The 21,866-nt window shown below is 47.6% G+C and overlaps 1 protein-coding gene across 3 annotated transcripts in view; it reads left to right on the top strand.

Annotated features, from left to right (window-relative positions):
• The window catches only part of TNKS (tankyrase), a 2,071,987-nt gene that overhangs the window by 2,004,018 nt on the left and 46,103 nt on the right, over positions 1-21,866 (top strand). For all 3 annotated transcript variants that reach the window (XM_069626094.1, XM_069626093.1, XM_069626092.1), the window contains one exon: positions 9,766-9,922. In XM_069626094.1, coding sequence (XP_069482195.1) covers positions 9,766-9,922 — 157 coding nt within the window. The remainder of the gene's footprint in view (positions 1-9,765; positions 9,923-21,866) is intronic.

Raw genomic sequence — 21,866 nt, 5'->3', positions numbered from 1 at the left:
TGTTTACTAATGCCTCGCACCAAAATTAAACAGATCTGCTGCACGTCTCTGTTCAGAATAGGAGTGTGCATTTTTTTAATTCCACATAAACATTCATTCTCTCCCTCATAAAAGTACTGCACACAACCCTTTTGAGAGTGAGGCTCTGTGGACTCCCAATTAATACTTATGAATGCAATATGCAAATGTGTGTCTCAAAAGCAAAAACACTTGCTAAACATAATTATCCTGACTCAGTACTTGACCTAACTATGTCCACAATACTTTTAAACATAATGAGCAGGCTGCCAAAATACTTGTGCCTTGCCCCAGACAATGTCTAAATGGCAAACTTGGTAAAAAGGAATGCACTGCTCGGCATAGGTGAAAACCCGTTATAGCACTGCAAAATAAAATGAATAGAAAATTAGAAAACATATTTTCTGCACAGATGGGGGGTCATTCTATGGCATAAGATATCTTTTGCTCTACCAAAGATACTGCTGAAATTCAGAGGCCAACAATTGGGTAAATGCAAATGTGGTCATTTGTAGTGCTTGTCTATCGTTAACACTTGTTGTAATCTGGACGGCATTGCCAGTAAAAAAAAGGGAACAAATCTAGGGAGGGAAAAAGCAAGTTTTCAGAAGCAGTTGCACACTGGTGGGACAGTTTTTCTAAAGTCCACCGAAGTAAGTTTATTGGGCAATACATAAACTCCAATATAGAGATGGGTATGGCAGAGCAGCCAGGCTTCTCTCTGGAGGGAGAGAGGGCGTGGGAAGGTACAAATAACATGTAGCATACATATGGTCCACAAAGAAACACTTATATACTCATATATGTAAAGATAATTTGTAGGAAAACAGAATTCCAGAGGATGTCATCTTAGAACAACTTTAGAGTTGGTAAAAGGGTTCAGGGACTTTGTAGAAGGCTCCCTGCATGTGTTCCAGCATTAGGCCTGGTTGAATTGTCTGGTTTAACTATACGAATCACTGCCTTAGCCACACAGGAGTGACACAACGACTTTAGGTAAGCATTACCTCAAGCCACACAGTACCTCAGCAGTGAAGACTTTTTAGACAGATGTCTTCACGATGCAGCAGCTACAGGACCCAGTCTCTGGATTCTGAGTCTTCAGCCGAAAGAAAGGACACTGGATGGGAATTTGCAGCGGTCGAGAGGAAAGGTTCCCAGCAAAGGATTCTTCGGTGCTTCTCACGGCTCTGTGATCTTGGCACCCTTTTCAAGACACCAGATGAAGAACGATTGTCATCTGAGCGATTTTCCTCACTTTCTCGGTCCAACACTCTGGTGAGGGGACTTCATGAAATCTTGCTTCTGGAGGTCCAGCAGGAGTCCACTGAAGTTTAAGCGAGCTTTGTTCTTTGGAAGGCGATGCACAGCACGCAGCCTCGACGTCCCAGAATATTGGTGGTTTGCAACCCAGGAAGGTCACAGCTTGTTGTGAGATGGCTCGAAATGCAGGTGGTCTTAGGATAAATTGGTCCCACCAGTACCAAGGGTCAGAGTCATCTTTGGGACTACTGTCACATGGAAGAAAGTATCAGCACAGGCAGTGGTTAGTCAGCAGGCATCTCCGGTCACTAGAAGTAGCTACAGGTGTCTTCTCGTCATAGGATTAAGCTCCCGTGATCGACTTGTCTTAAGCTTCCAGATCCAGGCAATTTATCAAAGAACCCAGCCAATCGTCACTCATGCTACATTCAAAATTTAGGGGGTGGCTGTCCTTTTAAGACAACTAGCCTCCCCATTAGGACTCCAAGTTAGGACTGGTTCCAGGCAGTCATGCAAGAAGACAAAGGACTGCATAGTTTTGGACTCCTCCCTCGTTTCCGGGCTTCACAAAGGATTCCCACCAAAGACAAAGTCAAACCTGGACCTCCCCCACCCAGGATGGCAGAGGAAGGACCAAGAAACGACAAGCACAGGAAAAATTGCAATAAAAGAACACAGCCATCATTTCTTGTAAATGGTGACCCTTGTGTGCATTGCCGCGGCTGTGATGACAGCCTGCGAGTAAAATTTACATAAGTCGGTAGAACATGTCCACTGCAACCAGCCGTGAAAATATGCTTGTCACTGTAACAGAAATATAACGGGAGCATTGAGAAAGGGATACTGTGTGTTAACCCCTCAGCAATTCCCATAATGCGGGGTGTGATCTCACAATATAAAATGTCGACAGGATAAAAAATATCCCTCTACCCTTGAACATGGGTTCTGACAAGGTAATTGAAGGCCAGTAACAGAAATGCTTCAGGAACAGTGAGAAGGGGGGATACTATGTTAACTCCTCAGCACTCCACATAAGGTGGGGTATGCTGACCTCACAAGGGGGATTGTAGAAAGGATAAAAATTATCCCTCTATCCTTCGTAAAATTAGGTCACACAGGGAAAATAAGAGAAAATGAAAAGGGAAGCCCAGGGGACTCCCTAGCAACACTGCACAAAAAGTGCTGCGAGCTGCAACAGTGAAGTGAAGTTGCCCAAAAATGTATATGAAAGTATGATTCCAAAAATAAAGTATGGAGACACACAAAAGAGACTCCCATAGATCGAGCAAAAGAAAGGGTGTGTGGGGAAAAAAGTTCCCACCCAGGAACATAGAAAAGAAATCTGCAAGTCCAGCAAGAAAATGCTTGGGGTCGCACAGGTAAGTGATTTGCCATAAATATGAAAATCTAACCTAATTTACATACGAGTTTTGAAGCGCCATTGATTTTCTTTTGTCCGCTAGTGCTCACCTTGTCTGCAGCATATCATCCTTTGTCCACACATTGAGCATAAGATAACCTCATTGGCCCTTGCACGCAGAGTTTTATTTATTTTGCAATTTGTATAGCCCACCCAACCGAGAGGCATCTTGGGAAGTTAAATTACAAGTTGCAATGAGTAAGACTAAAGACAAATAACTTTATGATGAAATAGGAGTATTCACTGATTCGCCAACATGGGTCTGGCATGGATTCACATGCTCATGAATATTCCCCGCCTCGGTAAAAGAAAAAAACACTTTCACTTACAAGCTGTATTTCTCCTTTAAATCAATCACTGTCCTCTGGGTCCTTAGGCTCCCATCCAGTGACAGCCCTCTCCCTAATCCCCCTCTCCTCCCCCCGCGCTCTGAAACACTTGTGTACGAGCGCGATATAAATAAAATATCATATCTATGGCATCAATCTTAAGATGTGGTAAGCACGTAAAGTGGCAGTATGACAAAGAAGAACCGCAGAGGGAGGGTTTGCATGTGAATCTGTGCCAGTCCCATGCTGGAGAACAATAGTAAGGAACTTTTTCCTTCTCCAGCATGGCATCTGGCATGGATTCACATGCTCATGAATAACAAATGCATACCAGTACAACATTACACAACCACGGGAGGTGGAAAGGCCCCACAGAAGCAATTCCATGTACCTCTGGAACAGACTCACCTCAAGCAAACAGGTTGCGTAGCATTGCTTGGCCGACTCTGGACACCTCCCTGGAATCCCTGTCGATGCAGTAGAATTTAGTTAAGGTGTGACTGGATCTCCACATAGCAGCACTGCAGATGTCGAAGCAGGGGCACACCAGACGGGAACGCCGTCGTCACAGCGGTCGCTCTGGTGAATTGGGCTCTTCTCGGACGGCCGGGCAGCAGTCAGTTAGCCAACCGAGGACAGTGTGTGATGCAGCAGGCGACCCATGACAAGGCCTTCCCATGGTTCACGGGACCAAAGTTCACAAACCGCTGTGAAGTCTTCTGAAAACTCTTTCTGCATGTGCCATAGAACCTTAGGGCATGAGCAACGTCCAGCGAATTCAAGGCCCTTTCCACCGGCGACAAAGGTTTTGGGGAAAAAAAACAGGTAACCCCAAAGGTTTGTTGAGGTGGAATTCAGACGGAACTTTTGGCATTAAGGAGGGGTGCGTACATAGCACCACCTTCGATTTGTGGAAAGTCAGGGTGGTGGTTTGAAGGATAGTGCCTGGATCTCACCTACCCTCTGAGCAGAGGTGATGGCCACCAGGAAAGCAGTTTTACATGAGCGGAACTTGAGCCAGGCCTGATGCAGAGGCTCGAAGGGGGCCCACATGAGCCTCATCACAACCACGTTGAGTTCCCACGCCGGGGCACTGGCAGAAAGCAGTCCTTTGAGAAACTCCTTGACGAGTCGATGGGACCAAGGCGAAGATCTTCCTGGTGTAGCGGGAGATAGCCGCAAGATGTACCTTGATGGAGGCATGCGCTAGTATGGCCTTGGACAAGTATAGCAAGTACGGCAGGATATGTGGGGCCGTGACCCTAAAAGGGGTAATCTTCTGTGACCGGCAGCACGTAGCGAAATGCTTCCACTTGTGACGTAGCACTTGAAGGTCGACAACGCCCTTTTATTTTGGAGGATCTCCTTGCAGTCCGCTGGCAACTCGTATCCTCCAAACTCTAGGGCTGCAGGAGGGTAAGCCCTCCTGTTCAGCGACCATGGGTGGTGATGTAGGATTGTGCCGCTTCTGGTGAGATGATCCAGAACCACTAACAGCTTGACCAGAGGTGACGCTGACAGGCTGAGGCGGTCTGGGTACCAAATTGGAGTATCATTCTTCACTGGCACTGTTTGACTCGTAGCAGGAGAGGCAACTAAGGAAACATGTACAGAAACAGCTCTTACCACGGGAAGGACAAGGTGTCCCCCGGGATCCTCGATTGGAGGAATCTGCTGGCAAACCTCCGGAATTTTGAGTTTGCCGCCGTTGCAAACAGATCGATCTCTGGCCTGCCCCCATTTGAAGAAGATGCAGTCCACCTAGTCCTGCTCAAGTTCCCACTCATAGCAGGAGTGCAACTCCCTGCTGAGGGAGCCTGCAATGGTGCGCTTCCTTGGAGAGCGCTGGGGATCGAGTGCTACCCTGTTTCCTGATGTAGAACATGGTGGTGGTGGTGGTGGTGTCTGTGAAGATCCTCACCACCTTGCCCTTCAGGGACGGCAGGAACTACTCGAGGGCCCATAGCACTGCCCGTAGCTCCAGGATGTTGATATGGATGAGCCTTCTCATCTGGCAACCACATGCCTCTGGCATGCAGACATGCGGTGTGGGCTCCCCAGCCTTACAGGGAAGCGTCCGTGTTGACCGTCTCCTGGTATGGAGGGTTTTAAAACCCGTGCCCGGGCAATGTTGGAGTGGACCCCCACCATCCTATCGCCCGATGGAATTCGTCGTCGAGTGTATTTTGATGGCGAAGCTTCTGGAAACCAGTATCCATCGAGCGTCCTGAAACTCCTGAAGAGGTTGCATTTGCAACCTGCAGAGCCAGATGAGGTAGATGCAGGATGACATTATGCAGAGCAACGACTTGATAGCCCGCACCGTGGCAGTTTATCAACGACAGTTGCTGCACCTTCCCTTGAATGGCTGCTACCCTCTCCTCCGATGGTGATGCCAGGCATGACACCGTATTGAGTGTGGCTGCTAGGAGCAGCACGTACTGCGATGGTGTTAAGCAGGAGTAAGGATAGTTGATTGAGAATCCCAGATCCATCATCAGCTGGACGGTCTTTGTGTGTCCGACGGCCAACTCCCACGAGCGGGCCTGGATAGAAGCAGATAGGCAGCTGCTGGCGCCAGGTATTTTTTGAACACTCAAGGGGCCGACTTAAATCCGAAAGATGGAGCATTGAACTGGTAGTGCTGACTCTGCACAACGAAACGCAGAAACCTCTGATGTGGACGTGGAAATAGGCGTCCTCCAGGACCAGCAATATTGGGAAGTCTCCTTCCTTCAGTTGGCCTAGCACGTGTTGCAATGGGACCATCCTGATCTTTTGGGACTTAAAGTATTTGTGCGACGTTGCAGGTCTTGAATGGGCCTCCAGCCCCCTGTCTTCTTTCTGACCTTAAAGTATCTGGAATAGACTCTGGAGCCGCTGAGTAGTTGGGGAACTAGCTCTATCGCCCCTTTTCACAGCATGGCCTGTACCGCTTCCAGGAGCTGAGGGATGTACTGCTCCTGACGGGTAAACGGAGGGAACAGAGGACACCTGCGTTGAAACTCCAGGGTGTGCCTCTGGACAAGAGCGTCCAACACCCATCTGTCGGTGGTGATCTTCCAATCGCTGACGGACGTAGTCAACAGGCCTCCGAGTGGGGAGCACGCATAGGGTCCGGCCCACTTCAGGCCTGCTTCGGAGCCAGCGTCCTGCCCTGCAGGCGACGACGCAGTCCTCCGCTACCGGAGGCCCGGGAACGACCTCTGTAGGCTCCCTGAGTCGTGGATCTGGAGTTCTGATGGTTCGAAGAAGAGAAAACTTTGGCAGACCTGCTCGACTTTCCCCTGGAAGAGCAAAAAAGAAGATTGATGCTGCTGGACAGAGGGCTATCTTTGTATCCGCCCTGATGGCCTGGGGGGACTCATTGACTACCTTCCCAAACAAGCTCTCCCTGTCAAAAGGCATGTCCAACACCTTTGCCTGGACCGACTGCCAGAAATTAGTGGCCTTCATCCAGCCTTGGCGACAAAGGCAGACACTGTTTGCCATCTGCCAGAGCCGTGTGTCAGCGACTTCCAACCCCACTGTGATGGCGTGATCAGACGATCCTTCCCCTCCCTGGAAGAAAGCGATTGTCTCCATCCTCGTATCTCAGGGGAGGAACTCAAGAATAGGCCCCAGCTTGTACCACAGCTCCCTGTCGTGCCCGGCTAGGATCGCCATTGCCGCCTGGCTAGTGGTGCCATGGTGTAAATCACCTTCCTTCCCATGGCGCCCATCTTCTTCCCCCTGCTGTCCGGAGGGACCGACAAAGACGGCTTAGCCAACCGTTTCCTCCCAGCCACCAACACCACCAAATCCAGCGGTGGTTGTGACCCCAGGCACTTGGGTGTTGAGTCCGGCACTCGACAATTCTTCTCCGACCGACCCCATTTGGCTGGAGTCTTGCAAGGGTTCTTCATATATGGCCAGGGCTTCTTCCCACATGTCGTCCAGAAGGGGCACCGCCATGATGGTCTTGCTCTTCTCCTCGCGCCTCTGGTACAAGAAACCCTCCTTCCTGGTTTTCTCGGGCACAAGCTGGAATAGCTTGGAGGCTCTGGAGATCATGCAATTGTTATTGGTTACTTATAACACGCTTAATACCCAGAGATTTCAAAGCACGGACCCGGGGATCGAACCTGCATTGCTCTGTGGTCTTGCTTCCAAGGTGAGCACGTTCCCCTGAGCTATCCTCCCAAGCAACGACCCCACCTCGTCCGGTGGGGATACCCTAGGTGGAGCATCCAAATGCAGAGACCTGCCGTCTGCTTCGACAATATCCTCCTCCTCCTCGTCCGTAGTCATGGCTGTATCTGTCCCATATCTGGGTCTGGTGGGGGAGAAAGGGCCCGATGCGGATATTGAGGCTGAAATGGGGGTGTCGGATGAGGCTTCCTCTTTTTTGTTGGAGGCTCAACGGGGAGCTGGGGTACCACCGGAACCGGGCCCAGGGGCATCCTTTTCTGGATCACCTACACCAAGATGTGCAGGTTTGACAATCTCCCGAGAGACGACCCTTGGCTGAGCTGGCGGCGATCGGAAAACTGGAGAACAATAGTTACAGGTAAGTAACTTAAAATTTATTATATTTTGTTCCACACTAGTCTATTCACAATTTAAATTTCTCCAATGGTGTACACTGTAACTTATTCAACTTTTAGTGCATCCCTACTTGTGGCTCTCAAATGAGGCACAGTGTGATGTGATATATGCCAAAGTTCACATACTTTAAACAGTGAAGCCAGTGTTTGAGCACAGTCTGTGATTTAGGCACTTTTAATATATGTTAATGTTTAGCTTTCAGGAGCTAAAACACTACTGTTCTGTGTCTTTTGAGAGCTTTAGTACTTTATTCATGTTTCCCGGAATGCAGCACCAAGCCTTTCTTTCTCACTAGGTCTAATGGATGGTTTAGTACTTTAACTGAGAACTTTTACCTAGTTGTCCCATAATGCTGTATCAGGGCCCTTTAGACTCTTTCATACTTTGACTACATTTTCCAGAATACAGCATCAGTCCCAAGTCATATATTTATAAGTTGGTTCATCATGTGATTTTCTAACCTTAAAAGTCAGGTCTAAAAATAGTTCATTTTAGTTCATGTAAGTCAAACATTCAGAAATCATTGCACATTGCCACACGAACAAGGAAATATTGTGGCTAAAATGAAGTCCTGAAATTGCTGACTGGGCCAAATCCCTGCTTTTCCACTTGTGTGTCATCCTGGCAATCTCATTTTATCTTGTAGCACACAATCTTTAAAAATATAATGTTGATTTTGTGTGTTCTAATTTAAAAAGCAATGTACATAGTTTTCAGTGCTACTTGCTGCAGTAATATATATGTCAGAGGCAGGTGAGTCACAATATTGTACAATTGTTTGTGTTTTCTCTTCTGGACTTGCACAGTCTACAAAATATATAGATTATTTTTCATGTGTACGCCACTCACCCTACCCAGAGCTTGCAGTGACCATTACTGACATAGGGTAGGGCCACAAAGGATTTACAATGGTCATATTGGCATAGATTGACTGCAGCATCAGTGGTTTATAATTCAGAATTTGCACACTATTTTAAACGTTTTTTCAGGCGCTGCCTCCACCACTGGCAGGCACATGATAATGTTACTGGCCACAAATAGTGGGGCAGGTATGTTTGTGGGCCAGGTATGTTTGGGGGCCAGGTGCAGTCCCCTTGTTTCTATGCTAGGTGAAATATGTATGGTTCCATAAAATAATGTACATCTTTCACTTAGTACAGCCCGTGGCGCCCAATGCAGCACCATAATCATCATGCACATTGCACTTGCATGGTTGCCCAGGCCAGCCCAAGCATCTGTGGTACCGCTTGAACTTCTCTGACAAGCTGGGGGGGGGGGGCTCAGCAGTGCGCACAGGGAGCCCCCCACATTTTGTTATGCCAATGATACAAGGCTGATGTTTTCAAACCATGCAGGCCCTATTATTTAACATTTTAGCCCAAATAGCTTTGCCTGAATCCCAAAGGATTTGAGGACTGCCAATATTTGAGATTTTGCTGAATGTTCACCCAGTATTGTTTACCTGTTTATTTAAGACGCATCCCTCAAGAGATGAAGCAGGAACAGAAATCCTTTTAGGCCATATACTTCTACTGAGGTATGAAAGGGAAAGCACCAAAGATTGTACTCTGGTACTTGCTAGAAAATCCAAGTGGGGCATGTAGCATTAAATAACTTATTCAGTGCCATAAACTTTAACCCACATCCTTTTTTCCTTTACTGTGTGCGACTCTATGAAAAACAAGAATCTAGCATATTCTTGCAGCTAAAGAAAGGGATGCCTGCCTTAATCACTTTGTCTCAGTCAACAACTGGATATGGTCAAGATGGTCAAAAGGAGCGAGTTGGCCTCAAAGTATAGATCAACCAAAAAGATGAAGCCAGTTCAGGGTGGGTCGAGTGATGTTGTCTATACCTAGATAGACTAAGTTTTCATACATGCACATTAGTTTTGTTAAAACATCTAGAACACTTGTTGAATCATGTACATCCACGTACTATAAAAATATACAAGTTATCACAGTTCTAACAGGGAATTCAATACAGTCCTACTTTTATTATCTGCAAAAATAAAGTACTCAAGCATTGGGGAACACTACAGGCAGATCAGAATAGTTCACCACCATAAACTGCTAAATAATAATTTGTGGTTTTTAATTGCATGTTATAATTATAAATTATTTAGGTCTTGCTTTTTCCCCCCTTTAGACAAATGCTTTTCTGCCGAGTGACACTGGGAAAGTCTTTTCTTCAGTTTAGTACAATGAAGATGGCACATGCCCCTCCCGGACATCACTCCGTAATCGGAAGACCAAGCGTAAATGGACTTGCATATGCTGAATATGTTATATACAGAGGCGAGCAGGTACTGTAGAAACATGCCATTGAAAAGCGTGTTATATACCCATATTAGTAAAAATAGGAGGCGGTTGATATCTGGGATCCTCAGAGAATCTGAATCGTTTTGACTTCAGTTTTCAAGAAGTGTGTTTTGTAGCACTTTTAATGGATACCGTTTGGTATAGAAAAATACTTTTTAAAAAAAAGGGGGGGTAAGGTCTCTTTTACAAAATGTGAAGTCTACAAACAGTAGTAATAATGTTAAGGTACAGACACTCACTCTGTACCACTACAAATTCAACCATGAACATAAAGGTATGAACATTCCATGACTGTTATGATAATGCTGTAACCTGCCCAATATTTAAAGTGAGTGTAAAGGTTGAATGTGTTGTAGAGTTTGTACCTTACCGTTTGCAGACTTTTTGTTAGATTAATCTTAACGAGTTGTTAATGTTGAATTTTATTTTTGTGTAGTGGTATGGCGTATGTTTGAGTTATGGATGTGGGGTGTAAGTGCTGGGCATTTAAAGAGGGCGTTTATGTGGAGACGTATAAGACATGAGTGTTTGGTGTGTAGATACAAGTGCATAGCGTATAAGTAGTATGAGTGATTGGTGTGAAGTGAAATGCACATTCCTCCTGCATATGAGCGCTCACATTAAAGTGGTTTGACTTGTGAGTTTCTGTATGTATAGGAGTGTTTTACATATGGAAACTGGCTTTTGATGCGAGTTTTCAAACATCTGTTGATGCACTAGTACAACATGTACTACATGTACTATTAATGTGGAAGATGCACATTTATTCTGCACATGTCTCATGTGTTGCACATGTGAAAGCTTTCATTAAAATGAGGTCTAAATTTCATGTGAATTTTTATACAGATCGGAGGCATATAGGAGTGTTGCATTTCAAACATATATGCAGTTTACATCTCCTATACTTGTCGGATACAGATGAAAATCACATCAATCAAGCCTGACTCTTCTCGTGTATATTAGTGTACAGGTCTCAAATGTACATCTACTTGTACATGTATAGTTTGTATAAAAGATGCACATTGGCTCTGCGAATGCATGGTCTAGAGAGATCTTAAAGTTGAATATCTCAATTTTTCAATGTACCAAATCCTGATAAAGATATGTAGGTGCATGCCAAAAGGCAAAGCAGCTCATTTTAAGGATATTTGGCCCTAAATATATATTTCTTTATTTTTACATATGGAGAAAACCCACATTGAAAGTGGTTCAAACTCAATAAAACACTTTTTCAAATGGGAAGCAGTCCGTAAACATTTTTGAAATAGTTTTACTTTGTGGGGCAGATGCCACCAACATGTACTGACTTTTTCAGAATTATTCATGGGAAGATGCAGAAGTTAAGAGTGATTATTTTCTAAAACTCCATAGACCATTCTAGTTGAACATAACGTTTTATTTCAACTTTATGGTGTTGATGTGGTTCCATGTGTTAATATCCCCACAGAAATATCGCCATATGGGGATACACCCCTGCAACCCCCGCTCCCATTTACCCCATAAATTATCCCCACAAACAATGTCGCCTATGGCCTTTACCGGCGACTATATATATATATATATATATATATATATATATATATATATATATATATATATATATATATATATATATTGACATTATTTGTGGCAATAATATTACCTGATACCATTGATGTTATGTGGCAAATACATGAGATGAATATTAAGGTTGGCTTTGTATTGGTATGGTGAGTGTTTGTACCTCAACTGTTATTCCTACTCATTGTAGACGTTAACTTTCTGTGAAATAAATATCAACTGTTGAGTGATTTTTTTTTTTTTTTATATATTTAATTGCAGTGTTTTTTGGGGAGTGTGCTGTATTCCCTAGGAGTGTATGTTGTGTAAGTGTATGTAGTTAGAGTGTTTCCTGTATGAGTGTACTGCGTATAAGCCATAGATTTACATTTTGTAGCTTTACCCAATTTGAATCTTGTATATGTCTTTTATACATGTGAAAATCAACATCCATTAATCCTGATATACGTCTTTATTCATATAGTAATATGCATGTACTTTTCATAAACTAACTTGTCAATTTAATTTAGCGTGTAATGTAAAATGGCATTTGTATAGGGCCTATTCCCATTGATGGGGCCTGCAAGTGCTGTATGTGAATGCCCTTGGGGGACCAAGGTCTGTGGTATGAAAGATTCCTCAGACGAGTTTAGAATGCATGTGTGCATTTTAATCAATACGAAGGTAGGTAAAGTCCCTGCTTTCAACCCATGTCCAGCTGGCTTTTGTGGGTGGGTGCTGTGAGGTTGCCTGGAGGGTGTGCAAGTCCAAGAGATTGATTTTGTGTCCAGCTAGACCGCATTTATGTTGTGGGATTTAGATGGATTCTGATGGCAGAGGTGTTGTCTTCAAGAGGTGTATGATTTCAGGTGAGTGTGTTGGTGGATGTGCCAATGGCCATATTCCATTGACATGGACTGCAATATGTACCAGCATGTCTTGGCTGGTTTCTAGGATTGTTTGTGTATCGCCAATCCTGGCCTGCCGTTTGCTAGGGTCCTTTCTCTGCATTGATTAGAACATTCTTGAGGATTTATTGCTGCCGCAGCCTTTCTGACTGGGGATTAAATTAACACGAGGGGTGGAATGGATTAGTCAGGATGCAAGGGGGATTGGGGAGGGGGACACGTTCTTGAGGGCCTTCCCGAAGGCAAGGTGATCCTCCAAGCAGCGGATGCTAAGGGAAATCGTGTTCCATATTGTGGGTGCATAGATGGAAAAGGAGGGCCCATGCCCCCCCCCACCTGCACCCCCTGTTCTGGTCGATTTTGATGGGAGGGATGACAAGGAGTGGTGCAGTGATTGATCTCATGTTTCTGTTGAGCTTGTAAGGGCTGATCTTGTGCAGTAGGTATTCTGGACCTGTATTGTGCACAGCGTGGTGTTGATGCACAAAGCTTTGAAAGCAGACCGTCGCCTTACAAAGAGCCAGTGGAGGACACAGAGGGCATGTGTGAGGTGCTTTCCAGGGCCATGAGCTAGGTGGAGCATCTCTGCAGTGTTTTAGACCATTTGGAGTTTACTGAGTTGAGATGCAGTGGTGCCCCGGTATTTGAAGTTAGCGTTTTCTAGGCGAAAAAGGATGCTAGTCGTGATTGCTCTGACTCTGGATGCAAAAGTGTAGATAGCACGATTTAGACACAGTTGATTTGGTGTGAAAGCATCAGCTCTGCGTCCATGGTACATCCAAGGTTCTTTACTGAATTGGATGTAACGGAAGCAGGGCGTAGAGAAGATGGCCTCAAGGTGGGTTGAGAGAAGAGGGCAGTCCATCCGAAAAATCATGCTTTCAGTTTTTCTGAGGAAGAGGTGGTTGGCCATCATCCAGTCGTCGATTTCTGTTGACCATGTGCAGTCTTGGACTGGCCTATAGGGCAATGCTGAACCAAAAACAAAAAATGCTAGTTTGGGCCTCTTTTTTGGCCCATGTGTGCCACTTTGGTAAGTTACTTCACCATACGGCTTGTAGTTTTGACCACTGTTGCTGAATAAATATTTATTTTAATTCACAATTTGCATCACATTGCAACAGTGGGACACCTTTTCATTGGTGCCCAAGACAATCGTATGCCCCAGCCCGACCCTGGATATGAAGCGAGGTCGTGGATAGGAAGGATTTAGAGATCTTGAAGATGATCTGCGTGTAATCTGCTTAGTTGTTGCAGGTTAGGCCATGTGAGTGAATAAGCACGGAGGGGGGAAATCAGGTAGAAGTTAGAGCAGGGGGATAGGGACGCACGTGTGGTACTTGGTTGGTGACAGGGCAGGGGGTGGGAGTCGATGGGCAATGAGGTCTATGATCGGTTGGAGAGGAAGGAGGATAACCACATTAATGCTGTATACCTGATGACGACTGACTGGTGTCTGTCGGTGAGGGTGCCGTGGTTGCTGGTGTCAAAGGCTGCTGAGACGTCAAGGAGGGCAAGTGCAGCACAGCCTTCTGAGACTGTGGTTCTTTTTGAGGTCATTCCAGATGCAGGGTCCGAAATTGAGGGGAGCTGGGAGCTGTTTAGCTCCTGCTTGTAGCCTTGAAGAGCCTGGTTAGCTTGACACCAACAGCTACCAGGAGCCACGTTTGGTTCCCCAGGCCAACTGATGCCAAACACAGCTATGTGAATTTAACGCTGTGGATTTGGGACAATCTACAAATAAACATTAAGATACATTTAAAGCATAATTGTTCATAAATAAATGGACAAATGAGGTTTCCATCTTATGTGGAAGTGAGATATTCGGAATGCTATGTACTAGCTTCTTGGTCCACAGTAGTAGCACCTGGCCACTGGTTGATGTCGCATACCCAGGAACAACATTTAGCTCCTGCTTATCCAATCTTAATTTTGAGCCCTGCAGATGGAGACTAGGGATGTTTTAGTTCCTGGTAGGGGTTTGAAGCTGGACTGGTTGCTGCTAGTCTAGCCCCAGTGGTGTGGTTTCTTTCCACTCTTATGTGGAAGTTGTCAGAGAGAGGGCATCAGAGTGTTTGGGAGTGGGGAGGTGAGGTGGAAGGGCAAGGGGTGCCCTTAAATTCAGAGACCTTGTAGAGGTCCCTGCTGGTGTTACGGGCATTGGAGCTTCTGTTCCAGTAGAAGAATGTACTGGCCTTTTGGATTTCTGCCTTTGTAGGCTTTGATCTGACAGGCTATGCAGCTTTATTCTGGGGAATGTTTCGACCCATTGTCTTTTCATAGGCGGCTTGGTGTCTTAAGAGCTGGTCTCTTAAGAGCGTATAGTGTAAGGCGTATGAGTGTCTGGCGTATTAATGTTTCTGATGCTTGTTAATCTGCTTAGATTCACATGCTGTGCATATAGTCCGACATCCAGTGGTAACCGCAGAGTATTGCATCTTGTCTTTCGAGGATCGAAAGGGGACGTCGACATGGTCGTGCCTATAACTCTATCCCTAACGTGACATGTAGTGTACCCAAAATCCCTCACGCGTCGGTCTCAGATTGTTTTTTTTCCACCCAGCTATCTGGGAACCTTAATGCGGAGCTCTTCATAAAACATTGCGTTGTATTTCCTGACCTTCAGTCTTATTGTCACTCTTCTCGGCGGTTGATTCCTGTGCCACCGCTGAAGACTGCTGACTACGGAACTTCGATGGCTGGTGATCAGGTTGGCGCTGCCGACCACGTGGCCGGGCCTTCTGGCTGGCCTGTACAGTAGTGACCGTGGGGTCGGGGTGGTCATATTCTTTACAAGAATGCCTTTCCTTTTCTCTTTTTTCCCTTGGGTTTGTCGTCCCTTTCACAATCCTGCGCTATGGACAGGACTCATGTAGATGTGTCCTTCCTGTAAGGCAAAGTTTCAGTGGAAAGACGAGCACTGTCGGTGCAATGGGTGTCTTCCCCTCGATCACAAAGAGGTGTCCTGTGCGGTATGTAATCTCCTACGTCCCAAAACTGTTAAGGAGTGCCATTTGAAGCGGTGGGCGGCCTATAGTATGTCGCAGGCAGAGAGTAACTCCCCCGCTGCCACAGCCGCCGAGTGTGACGAAGAGGTTAGCGATGACCACGGCTCCATTTCGGAGGCCATTGACCTTATGGCGGAGAGTTCTCGCTCCACAGCATCCGTCCCCAGCCTCGATAGGCACAACGAGAGTCCTGCTATGGGGAATGTACATCCCGGGAACAGGGATGCACCCGATTCCCACACAAAGCACACAACCCACGGTTCTGCTTCGGCGGTGCAGTCGAAGCCTCCAAAGCAACAATGGGCATGTCGGATTCTTTGGCGATGCCTGCTGATCTTTGATCGGTAGCCCTCCCGCAACCGCGACAGCGGAATGCGTCCGGGCAGTCCGAGAGTAAGGGCGCTAGCACCAAAACACACGCGGCCGTCGAGACGCCTCAGAAAAAAACGCCGACACCGCCGAAGGCCCCGGTTGCGCCGAAATCTGCTGCGCAGACACCGGCTCAACCTACACGCCCCCCTGTAACCCTGAGCATCAGCGATAGTATCGCAAGGATCGCTTCGGCGTTGAAACATAAAGCTCAAACCAGGGCTGTTAATCCCAGAGTAGAGAAATTGTTTCACCCTTCTCCTACCGACCCCCTCTACATTAGGGGGCATGCCACTCCAGATTCCTTGGTAGTTACGAGGAAGAGGGCAGGTGTCCCCCTGTCTACGGGTGAGGCACCACATGATAAAGAATCCAAAAAATTGTACGCACTGGGAAAGAGGGTTACGGCAGCTGTAGCATTCTCCACCCGCATAGCCAACACCACCACACTGTTGGCTAGCTATTCAGATGTTCAGTGGAACCTGCTGCAGGAGGGACATCAAGAGGTCCATGAACCAGTGCAGGCTTGTCTGCTTGCAATTGTTTCTGAGGGCAAGCAGGTGAACCACAACATTCTTAAAAATACTTTGGACGCTGCTGAAACAGCGGGCAGAACTTAAGCCCATGGTACCCTACTAAAACGGCACGCCTGGTTGAGGAACTCTGGGTTTAAGCCTGAAACTCGGGCATCCTTAAAAGCAAGCCGATTGAGGAAACCAACTTGTTCGGCAAGGCCGTTGACGAAGCACTTTAGACCATGAGCTAGATTACCCAAATACCTTTCCAACAGAGAGGGGGCGGCTCTCGTCATTCCTTTCATGGGCAATATTGCTCCCCTCACAACCAGCATGGATCATGAAACAACTGGTCCTCAGGACAAGGATCTAACACCACCACCACGTATCCACCAAGAGGACAACAGCGTGGGAAAGGTAGGGGCCAGAATTCCACCCCAGAGCCTCCCCGACCTCGGGTCAGAATTGACCCTCAGATCCGGGTCCCCTCCCATAACTCTCCGGTTGGGGGACGCCTAACATTCCTTCATGCATGGGAGGGGATAACAGACCAGTGGGTACTCAAGACAGTCGGCCACGGGTACTGCATAGAATTTTGCAGACCACCTCAATTCAGACCGCCGAAATCAAGACGCCTGACGCCGGAACACCTACGCATCCTGCTGCAAGAGGTCCAGATCCTGCAGGAAAAGGGCGCCATAGAAGTCGTCCCTCTTCTACAGGTAAACAAGGATATTTATTCAGTATACTTCCTTGTACCCAAAAAGGATCTCACCAAGAGCCCTGTGCTAGACTTGCGCCCAGCAAACAAATTTGTCGAACCTCAAATGTTTTGTATGGTCCCGTTGCAGGAGGTAATCCCTCTGCTGACGCAGGGAGATTACATGGCAACATTGGATATGAAAGATGCATACTTTCATATTTCAATGTTGCCGGCGCACAGAAATTACCGACGGTTCAAGATGGAGGACAAGCACTATCAGTTCAAAGTACTCCACTTCCGCATTGCCTTAGCTCCAAGGTTTACGAAGGTATTGGTAGTGGCAGCAGCGCACCTGCACAGAAAAGCCGTTGCGGTTTACCCTTACCTCGACGACTGGCTAATAACAGGGTATTCCTACAGAACATGCCTGTCGAACACTCAAGACGATAGACCTCTTATTCAGCCTGGGATTCTCCATCAACGAGAAGAAATTCAGCTTAGAGCCCAGTCAAGTCAAGCAGTTTCTAGGGGCTCTAATTCGGGCAGAAGACAGCCTCGTCTTCCCCTTCCAACGAGAGGGTTCAAAACATGCTGTTTCAGATCCCTCAGTATGCAGCCGGTCGGGAGGTGACAGTACGCAAAGCCATGCGACTCTTAGGAATGATGGCGTCCTGCATTTACTTAGTTCCGCACGTGAGTCTGCGCATGCTTCCCATGCAAGAGTGGCTCAACAGCCGGTGGTGTCAGGCCAGTGGACAATGGGATGATCTAGTGGTTGTATCGACAGCCCTCGTTCTCTCTGCAGTGCTGGTCGTGAGAGAACCTCTAGAAGGGGAAAGCCTTTACCACCACACAGTAGAAGCCACTCTCACGACTGACACATCTCTCACGAGGTGGGGGGGCTCTCCTGCTTCAGCAGATGGAGCACGGCTATTAGCGGTATTCAAAGCACTGAAAGCCTTTCAAACACAGTTACAGGGGAGGACAGTCCTGATCTTGACAGACAGCACCACAGCCATGTACTACCTGAACAAACAGGGAGGCACACGCACTCCAGTGCTATCCAAGCTGTCCCAAAAAATTGGATGTGGACTCTCAAACCCAGGATGTTCCTGTTGTCCCAACACGTTCCAGGAGAACTCAATCTTCTGGCAGATGTGCTCAGCAGAGATTTCCCACTGCCCGTAGAGTATGAATGGCGACTACACGAAGACATTGTCTCCAACGTTTTTGCAGAATGGGGCTTCCCAGAGATCAACTTGTTCGCAAATCTGGAGAACGCTCAATGCGAAGATTACGCCTCCAGGGACCCACAGAACCACTCCAAGGGGAACGGGCTCTGGATAGCATGGTCAGGGAGATTTGTTTCTGATGCTTGTTAATCTGCTTAGAATCACATGCTGTGCATAGTCCGACATCCAGTGGTCACCGCGGAGTATTGCATTTTGTTTTTCGTAGTCGAAAAAGGGGACGTCGACAAGGTGTGTCTGTAACACTATCCCTATAGTGACGTGCAGTGTACCCACAATCCCTCACGCGTCGAGGTCCCTCAGATTGTTTTTTTCCGCCCAGTTATTGGTCGCCTTTATGCGGAGCTCCTCGAGAGACATTGCGAAATAATTCCTCGACCTTGGTCGTTTACTATATAATACCATATACATAGATCTCCCCCCCCCCCCGACGTTGAAGCGTCTCCGCCGAGCAAGATCCTCGACGGAGGGACGAGCGGAGGAGATTCTTCGGCGCTGCCGAACACATGGCCGGGCCTCGCTGGCCTAACACAGTAGGGAGAGCGGGGTTGTGTGGTCATTTCTTTGTTTCACTCTAAGAATGCCTTTCTCTTTCCCCTCCCTCTCTTTCGAGGTCGTAATCACATTTCATATCCTCAGCTATAGAGAGGACGCCCTTTAGGTTTTGCCCGCACTGCAAGGGCAAATTTACCTGGAAGGACAAGCACAAACGGTGTAACCGTTGCTTGCCCCTCGATCACAAAGAGGACAGCTGTGCAGCCTGTAAGTTATTGAAACCCAAAACATTAAAAGACTGCAGGGTCAAAAGGTGGGCAGCCTATGCAATGTCTAGGTCTGACTCCTCGCCAGCTGCCCCGTCGCCGAATGTGACGAGGAAAGTGATTACACGACCTCCGCTACGGAGGTTGTAGACCTCTCGAAGGAGCGTTCCCGCTCCTCGTCGTCCGTCCCCGGCCCCGACAAGCCCGGCTCACGCCCCGCTTATGGGGATGAACACCCGGGCGACAAGGACGAACACAGAAAAACACACAAGCACATACCCCACGGCACGCATTCGTCAAAGACGAAGGCAGCCATAGCGTCAACGGAGGCGTCGGGTCCACCGGCGCCTTCCGCCGACCGTAGGGGTCGCAAGCCCTCCCCGCCACCGCTTCCACGACCGGCGACTGGGCTTTCTATAAATAAGGGCGCTAACCCCAAATCCTCAGGCGACGCGCCTTGCAAGAGTGCGCACGTCGCCAGTAAAGACTCGACACTGCTTAGCGCAATGGCGCGCGATCCCTCGACGGAGAAACTGCTCTCCGAAAGCCTCACGCGTATAGCTTCGAAGGGCGGCCAGAGACGGACGGCGGATAACACGTCGAAAACCGCTCACAGGGCCAAAGAAACGCCAAGGACGCCGGAAGGTAGGCTGGGACAGCTCCCACTGTCGACAGAAGACCCTAACCAGCAAGAAGGTTTCTCAGAAGGCGAAGGGACGTTATCTTCGACGCTATGGGACAGAACTAAGCAACTGCAAGGAGAGGAACCTCCCTTTTCACTCCCAGACCGCTCTGGCCTACCTTACTGGACTGTAGAGAGGTTCCAGTCATGTATGGACAAGCTAGACAGGTTCATGGCCATCCCAGAAAATAGGACACCCAAGAGGCCAAGGGAGGTACCCCAGGAGGGGCCAAGGGCTAAATACCCGAAGCACTTTAACCCCCTACAGGAAGACATGGACTCTTACGACTTCGCTAGAGAGGATCCTCACTTCCAGGAAGAGGATGAGTTTGTGTATAATGAAGACCTACAGGAGGAAGAAGGTTTTCATGTAAGTGAAGAGAGCTACGAGGAGGACCCAGGTCCCAGCCCTGGCAGTCACCATCCGGGTCTACAGACCCCGAAATGATAGACATTTCTTCTCCTCAGACCACACCAGTCAGTAACCCATCTCCAGTAGACGATCAGCCCACCTTCAATGCGCTACTGAGGAAGGCAGCAGCACATTTTGAAGTAGAAACTGGGGAGGTCACCCCAGATACTGATTTCGTCGAAAGGATTATTAAGGAAAAACCTCCCACTAGTCAAACCATCCCTTTCCTCGCCTCAGTTAAAAGACGACTCACCCCATCGCTGTCCACCCCTGCGCTGGTAAGACGGGTCAATCCAAGAATAGAGAAATTGTTCGCACCCTCTCAGTCAGACCCATTATATATCAGAGGTCACTCAGTCCCAGACCCCTTAGTGGTTACTAACACAAGGAAGAGGGCTGGGGGTTCCACTGTCAACCAGCGAGGCACCCCCAGACAAGGCGGGGAAATAACGTTATGCCCTGGGCAAAAGAATTTCCGCCTCTGCAGCGTTTTCAATTAGAATTGCCAATAATAATACATTGTTGGCAAGCTACGTCGATGTTCAATGGGGAAAACTCAAACAGGACATCGAAGAAGCCCCTGAACCTCTAAGAACACGCCTTTTGGCTACAGTTACAGAACGAGCTCTGGTCATTAAAAACACTCTTGATGCGGCAGAAACTGCTGGCTGCTCTTTGGTGCAGGGAATTCTACTGAAGCGTCACGTCTGGCTTCGCAATTCCGGTTTCAAGGCAGAAACACAGGCGTCACTCATTAATAAGACAATAGAAGTCTAATCTCTTTGGAAGGGCAGTGAACGACACGCTGGAAAATGCGAAGAAGGAATTCAACACCATAAAAACCATAAAAACCTTAGACCAAATCTCAAAGCCTCCAAACAGACGAGGATTTGGAAACAAGCTCTTTTTTCGTGGCCAGCAGCAGCAACAGCATTACACCTCGGGCAACTGGCCCTCTAATCAGGGTTCCAGTAATCAATATAACCAAAGAGGACGACCGCCGCGGCAAGGGCTGAGGCCGGGGCTCTAGCCCCAGAGGCACCCCGGCAAGTAACACCAAATGACCAGAAAGTCCGGGTCCCCTCCCATGCATCTCCGGTTGGGGGCCGGATAACTATCGGCATGGGAGGGAATAACATCAGACCGGTGGGTATCATCAACCGTAGCCCACGCGTACTGTATAGAGTTCAATCGGTCCCCCACCTACAGACTTCCAAGGGGAAGACACCTGTCTCCAGACCACCTCGTCATCCTCCTGCAAGAAGTAGAACAGCTGCTACAGAAAGGAGCAATAGAAGTCGTGCCCCTATCTCAGGTAATGGAAGGTATTTATTCAGTGTACTTCCTTGTACCCAAAAAGGACCTAACCATGCGCCCTATACTAGATCTGTGCCCAGCGAACAAATTTGTAAAACCTCAGAAATTTCGTATGCTAACATTACAGGAGGTAATTCCCCTGCTATCTCAGGGGGACTACATGACAACACTAGACATGAAAGATGCATACTTTCATATTTTGATGTTGCCAGCGCACAGAAAATACCTCAGGTTCATGATGGAGGGCAAACACTACCAGTTCAGAGTGCTACCCTTCGGCATGGCGTCTGCACCGAGGGTATTCACAAAGGTACTGGCAGTGGCAGCGGCCCACCTGCGCAGGTTGTCCATACCGGTATACCCTTACTTCGACGATTGGCTCATAACAGGGGAGTCTTACGAGACATGCTTCTCAAACACCCAGAAGACAGTAGACTTTTTGTTCCAACTGGGCTTCTCCATCA

The sequence above is a fragment of the Ambystoma mexicanum genome, chromosome 6p (genome assembly GCF_040938575.1).
Source record: "Ambystoma mexicanum isolate Mex_15411 chromosome 6p, UKY_AmexF1_1, whole genome shotgun sequence".
Classification (NCBI taxonomy): Eukaryota; Metazoa; Chordata; class Amphibia; order Caudata; family Ambystomatidae; genus Ambystoma; species Ambystoma mexicanum.
This window is presented reverse-complemented; position numbering and strand designations above follow the sequence as displayed.